The 8,244-nt window shown below is 40.1% G+C and overlaps 1 protein-coding gene across 2 annotated transcripts in view; it reads left to right on the top strand.

Moving 5' to 3' along the window:
• LOC145502648 (uncharacterized) overlaps positions 1-8,244 on the top strand; it is a 9,657-nt gene continuing 1,413 nt past the window's right edge. The window contains exons 1-8 of one of the 2 annotated variants that reach the window (XM_081481992.1): positions 1-1,007; positions 2,839-3,080; positions 3,420-3,552; positions 4,838-5,034; positions 5,590-5,753; positions 6,482-6,527; positions 6,727-6,814; positions 8,234-8,244. The exon at positions 8,234-8,244 is cut by the window's right edge and continues 1,413 nt beyond it. In XM_081481992.1, coding sequence (XP_081338118.1) covers positions 671-1,007; positions 2,839-3,080; positions 3,420-3,552; positions 4,838-5,034; positions 5,590-5,753; positions 6,482-6,527; positions 6,727-6,814; positions 8,234-8,244 — 1,218 coding nt within the window. In that variant the 5' untranslated portion in view covers positions 1-670. Of the gene's footprint in view, positions 1,008-2,838; positions 3,081-3,419; positions 3,553-4,819; positions 5,035-5,589; positions 5,754-6,481; positions 6,528-6,726; positions 6,815-8,233 lie in introns of both variants that reach the window. The other variant, XM_081481991.1, reaches the window with a different exon arrangement.

Below are 8,244 nucleotides of genomic sequence, written 5' to 3'. Positions count from 1 at the left end.
ACCTCGGAGCCAAGTTAGAATATTGATATATCGAACGTGGCCTGTTAACGTGACCAAATTAAACTTTCGAGATATTGGCTGGCTCATCTATTTAAGAGCTCTGTGAAGCAGAAAAACATAAATTGGCGAGCACGATAGCTCTCATGGCTCTGTAGAACTGGAATGCGTGACATTTTGTAGAGCATGTCCCAGTGTTTAGTAGCACACACCCCATGTAATGCGCCTTACACTCGGGAACTGAGTGCTTTTTTTTGAACTGCATGCTCTTATTAGTATGTTAGTTAAGCTTGAAACTTCAGTGATTAGTGAGTAATAAAAAACATAAAATCAATTAAACACTTGAGTCATGAGTGTTGTATAATAGCGCTCTGTCGTAACGGGCTAATGATTCGTCATTTTGACGCAATACAACCTACTGACCTGTTGTAACAGTCGTGAACAAGCGGTATTACAGTAGTGGATGACAATTTTAAAACCGGTGTGAACAAAGGAAAGCTTTGAGGAGAAAAATATTGGTTTAAGAGCGGTTTACAGCAGTAAAGAGTTTGGTCCGCCGCTACGTCTGAGGGCTAAGTGAGCTCAGTTGCTGTGAAACGTTCAATTTGATTGCGCTGATAAAAAAGAATACCTCAGAATAATAGCTTTGATAATCACTGGGAAGATTTATCTAATGAAGGGGGTAATCGTGCTCTCAACACTTCTGGTGTTCCAGTTAAACACTAGCTTCATTTTATCAGAAGCCTTTCAGATCTATAGAACAAGACCGCAAACACGTTCAGGCTGGCAAAATGGCATAGACTACTTCGGGATTCCTACTTCATTGTGCGGAAGTTCAGATTATGAGTGCAGTGTCTTCAATGCCTTAAATGGAGCTCCAAACTGCAGTTGTACATGTCCCGGGGAGAAATCTACTTTCACTTCGTTTGAAAACCAATGGCAATGCATTGAAAATGGTGATGTGCGGACAAATCTACAATCACAACAATATAGCAAACCAGGAGAAAAAGGTAACTGAACTAAGTATTTACTGTATCTGCTCTCTTTGTTCAGAAGAATGTTTCGAAATTCTTGACTCAGCTTCCACCGGCTTCCAATTAAAAATCGAGGAAGCCATGCACATCCTTTGGGAGAAGCCTTCTCTGAATAAGTTGTGTTATTTACCTATTTACTTAAATAGATTGTGTTATTTTATTTTTTATTTTCACTTTATTCTGTTTCGCACCTTAATCCTTAATCATTCTTATTTTCACCACGCACAGTCAAACTATTTATTGCTCATTTTCTATTCTGGTATTCTTTTCCGCACGAAGCGGAAGATGGATGATATTTCATCCGAAACATATCTCCAGTGTTAATACAGTGTGAATTTCAAACACATAGTGGGGTTTCTGAAAATTATATCTCGTGAAAGAGTATGCGACATTTGAATGTTTTTTTACTGTCTTTTTGATTAGATATATGTTTTAAATTTATGTTTATGTTTTCTTTTTTCATTTTAAGTGGCATGACCGAGAACTAACTAGTTGTAGCTAAGCGCATTGTCCACAATAAACAACAACTGATTTGAACAGTTTTTTGAAACATACTCGTAATGTTATCAGACAGAAACATGTATACGTATGGTCTTTGTTGTTTGCATGCTCCGCCGTAAGATTCTTTTTGGAGGGATTTGATTAGAAGACGTAGCAATATTGTACTCTCTAGTAAACAAAAAAGTCTTGTCATATGCGTACTTCTAACTGATACATAACTTTCCGCCATAAACAAGCCAACAACAGGAGTGACGCGGCTCTGTTCCGTTCACAGATAATAGAAAGTTCAAGAATGGCAAACGGCAAAAACCGCCTTCGATTTTGTTTAGTGTTCCACTAATACCCAAAAGTACAAAAACGGTCTCCCATCCACAGTAAACACCAACTATACTGACTCACTTTAGTGTACAAACGACTATAAGGAACGGCAAATTTGAAGGTTTAGTTTTGTCATTTGCCGCGGATTGTACGGTAAACGTCATTCCTGACCACTCTATTCATATTTGCCGCTCCGGTTTCCCACGGGAAGTGTTTGCGTCGACTAAATAAATTTTGTGAGTCTGCATGGTAGGGCAATATTCTCTAACACTTGGTACAATATTGTCAAAACTAAATCACGCTTTAACTCAGTTTTACGATTTTGTTACGATTTTATGGACTGACGTGTCTCTTAGGAATGACAGGAGTATAGGAGTGGTCAGTCTAACCCTAACCCTAAAGTTTCATCAAAATAAAGAATTAACATACGAAAAAGTGCTTTTTACGTGGGCCTATCTTTTCAAATCATGATCAATTTTGGTGCCATAAAATCAGGTAACCTGTAAATTGACCAAATGTTGACCATTATATTAAGGCCTTGATCACACTAGCGACTTAACGACATAAGGAAAAGATCTTTTTTCCCTTATGCTGAGATGGTCTTGTCGTTATGATGCTGTTATGTCATTTTGTCAAAATGTTGATACTACAAACATAAGGACATAACGTACTTCTAATTATGTCGGCTTATGTCGCTAGTCAGAACTTGGCTTAATGCGCAAAGCGCAAGTACTAAGGCTGAAAGGGTTAACGCTTATACGATGCAACAATTTAATGCCAGTGGCGGATCTAGGGAAGGAGCCCGGGGGACCGGGCCCCCTTAATTTGGATTAAAAAAATAAGATATCACAGAAGAAAGAAAAGCCGGCAGGGCGGGCAAAACAAAACCACCCCCACCCCCACCCCCCTTGCTTAGCTCAAGGTCTGGACCTGCCACTGAATGCTAAGGTATTTTCGGAGATTGAAAGCCCCTTTATGTTTTTTCTAGCTTGTGAGCAGGACATGGAGACCTTGTTTGTCAACGAGTTTTCTAATGCCAGTTTACACGTGTTAAAAGCTGGAGACGAGAAAGCAATTTCTATAGGTAGCACCTGGAGTAGCTGTGAATTGGATCTTAACCATTCGTGGTATTTTGGATGTAGTGATTCGCGACTTTCCTCAAGTATTTACCTTCAAACAATGATGAACTTGCTCACCTTGACAAAAGGCGACTTTAACTTTAATTTAAAGGTAAGAAATTGCAGTTGTATGCATGTATATTCGGTATCATTTGTGGAGAAAAATCTGTCGCCCCGTTCAAAGAATCCCTCCTATGTGAAAATATCGAAAAATTAAGTGTTCTGAGGCGTGCCTGTCACAAACGTTGACTGTGACTTTCATTGCTTTTACTGTAATGGCCAGTTGGGGATATAACTCAGTCAATGTGGCTAGAGAAATTAGTTTTATGTTCTTCTTCCAGAATGTCGTGAAATTTTCACACGTAATCTCTCGCCAGTATTTCTATCTAGAAGTAGTATAATTCATATCATGAACTAACAAACAGATCTTCATTAATATTTTTCCGTACAGGTTGGCAGCAACGTATTAAATACGCACTTACTGAGAGGAAGAATTATCAACTTGGGCATTTACTGCAGAAACACAAGTACAATGCAAACTCAGCGAGGCTGTCTGTTGTTTAAACTGGGAGGAAACATGACGTGTGAGTCTTACGTTTCTTGCGTGTTTTATGCATTCAAAATGAGGACTGACTCTTTCAAGAAAAATATGATTAATGACCCGTTGAGGATTGATAAGTGTTCGAAGGAGAGGGGTAGAGGGGTATGGATGTGGCCTACGAGCAGGCTAACCTTTGGGTCAACCCTGCTAGAGAAGGTTCGAGAAGGACGAGTCGGAAAGCGAAGCCATCCGACGGGGAGGAACTTGGCGCGGAAGCCCGAAGAAGGTGGGTGTGCTCCCAAACGTGAGCCTGCTCGCAGGTTAGTAGGACTCAGACAAAGAAGGTACCTCCTTGACTTACGGAAGAGGAATACCAAGGGAAAGAGTCGGATTCCCCGACTCCTCTTGTGGACGGGGAAAATAGCCTTATATACACTATAGAGACAGAACTGCACAAAAATTCGCTGTCTAATTGATTGCACATTAAAATCCCCGAAGCAAAACAAAGCAATAAAGGAAATCGGAGCACGGGTTGGAGAACGGTTTCGTGAGTTATGGTAACTTTACATTACGCCAGGGTGTTAATCAGACGCGCTGGGCGAAAGTAACACAATGAAACTATCACATTCATAAAACTGTTGGAGCGATCTTTGCTCATAGTTCTTTAAAAAACGTTTAAAACGGATCTAATCAGATCTTTGGAAATGTTTTCAAAAAGCCCAAAGACCGGCCGACAAAAGAGCAATTTAAGGCATTGTGTACAAAGTGACCTGTAGGACATGTTCTTTCACGTATGTGGGAGAAAGCAGAAGAAATTGGAAATCTCGGGGGGCCGAACACAAGCCGGAACCAATGGAAATGTCAATTCCGCAATTGAACAGCATGCGGAAACCGGCCACGATATACATCCTATTTACGCCAACATTCTTGAAACAGGTGTGAGCGGTAAGAACAAAAGACTGTTTCTGGAAACCTTGCACTCTTTCTTAAACAAAAACTCCGTAAATGAAAGAGCACCCTTCCCAAGGGTTTACGCGTCACTGGTTGCCTCCTTAGGGGGCAACGAACAATAACGTCCCAGCTTATTAAAATCCTGTGAATCGCGCGAAATCATCATTCTCTGAAGAAGACCGCAGAAGGCGGTCGAAAATTTAGAGACAATTTTACTTTTTTAGATCTGTTTTAAACGTTTTTTAAGGAACTATCACATTCATTACAAGCGATTTCTTTAACCTGTTAATGAAAGTGTCTGTTTATATGTTAAATTATAAGTGCATAAAGTTGTATATAAATCGTCTATCCTCATTTAGGTCCCATTTCAAATACAGGTTCACCAGGGAGGTCTACCCCACAACCGGACATTTACACCGAGACAGATTCAACGAAACCAACATCTGTCACTGGGCACGTAACAACTGGCTCCAAACCCATTCACCCAAGCGCATCAATCGCTCTTACTCCGTCATCAAGCTTCATTACTTCGCCAGTGATCACCTCGGTAGCGCAACCGAATGCCTCATCTCATGTAAGGATGTCTACTATGAAGAATGTCTACACTAATTCATGGCGATCCTAGATTTAACTCGATTTACATCAGCCATGACACCGTGAAAAGCAATTGCCACAGAAAGCAATCTCGTACAGCCTTGATCCCTTTAGAGGTTTTTAGTGCGAGTTCTCTGTACTTTTCTACAATTTTAAATCGCTGATTTTAAGAAGGTACAAGTACATCCTATCGCTAAAAGAGCCTGTTTAAGACTTTGTAATTAAATTGCTAATCTTGATGGCGTGCTAAAGCTGTTGCGTGTTGGAAGGGCGGGAGGTGGGGGGAATCGACATTATAATTGAAATCTATCTCCATGTTTCCGTTTTATGCTTTTTCAGGGCAATTTTTGAAAACTTTATTAACTTCAAAACAGTCGTCCTCCGAAGTGGAAGATACAAATATCCTTTTCATTTGTGACATAAAATTACCCTGCTTTTAACACTTGCGAGGGGTAGTGCGACAGACGTCACGTGTCATGTGTGACAGTCATCACGAGTCATGCGCAACTTTGAACTTTCCTTGCTCTGTTTTCAGGTTCCCAGTTCCCGCCCCAGTTCCGGCCCCAAATCTGATGGCAGTGAGCAAAGCAGTCGTGACGTCAGTTCTATCTCTGTCTGGCTGGTATCAGGCCTCATAGTCTCCTCGTTATTCATTGTGATTATTGTTGGTTTCCTTATTGCTCGACGCAGTCATTCAAGGTAACTGTAAATAGACATTCATACTACGAGTTTGAACTGGGCTTACTACACATCTAAGTGTCTAATTGGCTCTGTCCTCGTAGACTATTCAGTGATAGGCCGTGATCGAGCATACGATGTCCCTCAAAGAGGGTCCTGACGAGGCGGGGAGGGGGTACTGGTATAAGTCCGTTTACCCACATTTCGCCCAAATCACATTGTTACCCAAATCCAAATCCCAGTCTCATTTCCATTTTTTTGTCAAGTTGAAATCCCCTGTCCCAATAACCTAAATCCCACTTTTACATTGACAGAAATAAAATGGGAAAATCCCAGTTCCAACGTTTCCCTTTTAAGGCCCCTCTTCAAATTCCGTTAAAAGGCTTAATATCTTTATTTTTCAGATTTTGAAAAACCTAAAATTAAAGCTCTTCAATTTTTGACATCAAAAGATCCTCGTAAAACAATTTAACTTCTCGCCCTCATTTGTAAAAGTAACAGTCAACCTTATTATGTCATATATAGCCACTGTGCCTCTTTCACTTTTCTCGCTTACTAGCCTCTACGCTTGATTTCCTTTTGTTCATAATTGACTGACTTTCAATTATGGTCGCATGCCTTGCTACTTAAATCACGTGCACCCACAGACAACAAGTTCACTTAGTAATTTAGCCTTTAGCGAAAATTATGACCCAAGAAGTCGAAGCTGAGGTGCATGGTTACTAAAGTTCTTTATGTCTAATCACCAGGAGGAAATCACAGACAATTACCATGACCAGAGACCAGGAAACGCAGGTAACAATAAACATTTTCAATACATAGAAATATTAGTTATGCAACCCTCTCTCGTGGTATGCCATGGAATATTCCGCGAGTCACTTGTATTTTCTCGGTATACACACGAGTCTTTGCATGGCATAAATGTTCTTACACTTGTATTATTATTTTTATTTTCAATTTGCAAACTGACGTAAGTTATCCCTTTGTCCCGCAGGATCCTGCGCTGATGAATCAACACACAAACGCAGCATTCCAAACAGATGAACAACATGGCTACTTCACTCTCGATTCTAGAGAACCAGGTTAGTTCTCGGGTTAAAAAAATACATGTATATATATGATAGTATCAAAATATACAACTAGGTCGCAATGCGTCCTCAGTTTCAAAAGCAGCTGCCTCAGGCTTCAAGTTTGACGTCCAGCTTTCTGAACTAGAACTGAACAAAAGTTCTTTAGAATAGTTTTGAATCCCTGCTGATTGGAGAGACACCCATTGACCAGCATATGAACATTGAGTTTTATAAAATACTTGAGATACTACGTGCGTTCTCATTGGTCGATATAAGTGTGTCTAGATGATAGTATGTGAACACGGTTGTATTCCATAAAAACAATAGAGTTTTTTTTAGGGGGTACATTGGGAGAATTCTCAAAAATTATGAAAATCCCGGGTTTGCCCAACTGTTTAGCGGATTCTCCGAAACTCCCTCGTGTTTCTATGAGGCTATGTATAAACACGGAAAAATTGCGCTATTGCTTAAATATTTTTTGACTAAGATGACTTCCATTCAGAGTCATTAACAACAATTCTCAGTTTAGGACTATGCTCACTCGGGACGATCAAACTTTGCAAACTATACTACCCTACAGAGATATCATCAATCCCGCTATGCCACAGTGGCACATGAGGCCTCACCTCAACGAGGTTCCTCCAGATAGCCCTGTCTTGGGCTAATTCTGTGGCACTGTCCCAGCAAATACCAACAATTCATCTCTTCCAGTATCGTTATCCTTCATGTTGTTCCTGGACGCCCCCATTTCCTTCGACCCTCTGGAGTTCATGTTAGTGCAGTTCTTGCATGCGCTGTGGGCTCCATTCTCAGTATTAGCGGAGGCGGCGTGGCCGAGTGGTTTAGGGCGCTGGATTTGAAATCTGGAGGTCCCTGGTTCAAATCCTCCGCCCTACCGCTATCTGGATTTGTTCTCGGTAGCCCCGAGTTCAACTCCTCGGCCGCGTTGTGTAAATAGCCAACTGGTCAACCTCCCACCAGTTGGGATTCTTAATAGTTTATGTTATATTTCAAATATTTGTTTATTTATTTACGGTGTCCCCAATTAGCACATTAGTGCTAAATACATCGATACTTAAATAAAGTGATTATTATTATTATTATTATTAGTATTAGTAGTATTAGTATTAGTTGTAGTAACCATGATATCATGATTAGATACGGAAACATGTTTTACAGGTTTAACAGACATCAAATTATGTAAATATTATAACATTTTGTAAAGCTTAGCTCTAGTTTTTGTCACAATGAACACTCCTCTTTAAAAAATTATTATTATTATTATTATTATTATTATTATTATTAACACCTGACTCAGCCATTTCCACCTTCTTCTCCTTAAGAAGTTTCCCATCGTTTCCTGCACTGTGGCTCTGGGACTTGTAGTATTCTGGCATTGGAGATTTTATTGCTTGTATTTTCTATTTACAGCTTTGTATGCA

The sequence above is a fragment of the Orbicella franksi genome, chromosome 11 (assembly GCF_964199315.1).
Source record: "Orbicella franksi chromosome 11, jaOrbFran1.1, whole genome shotgun sequence".
In the NCBI taxonomy this organism is placed as follows: Eukaryota; Metazoa; Cnidaria; class Anthozoa; order Scleractinia; family Merulinidae; genus Orbicella; species Orbicella franksi.
Note: the sequence above shows the minus strand (reverse complement) of the source record. Positions and strands in the feature narration are given on the sequence as shown.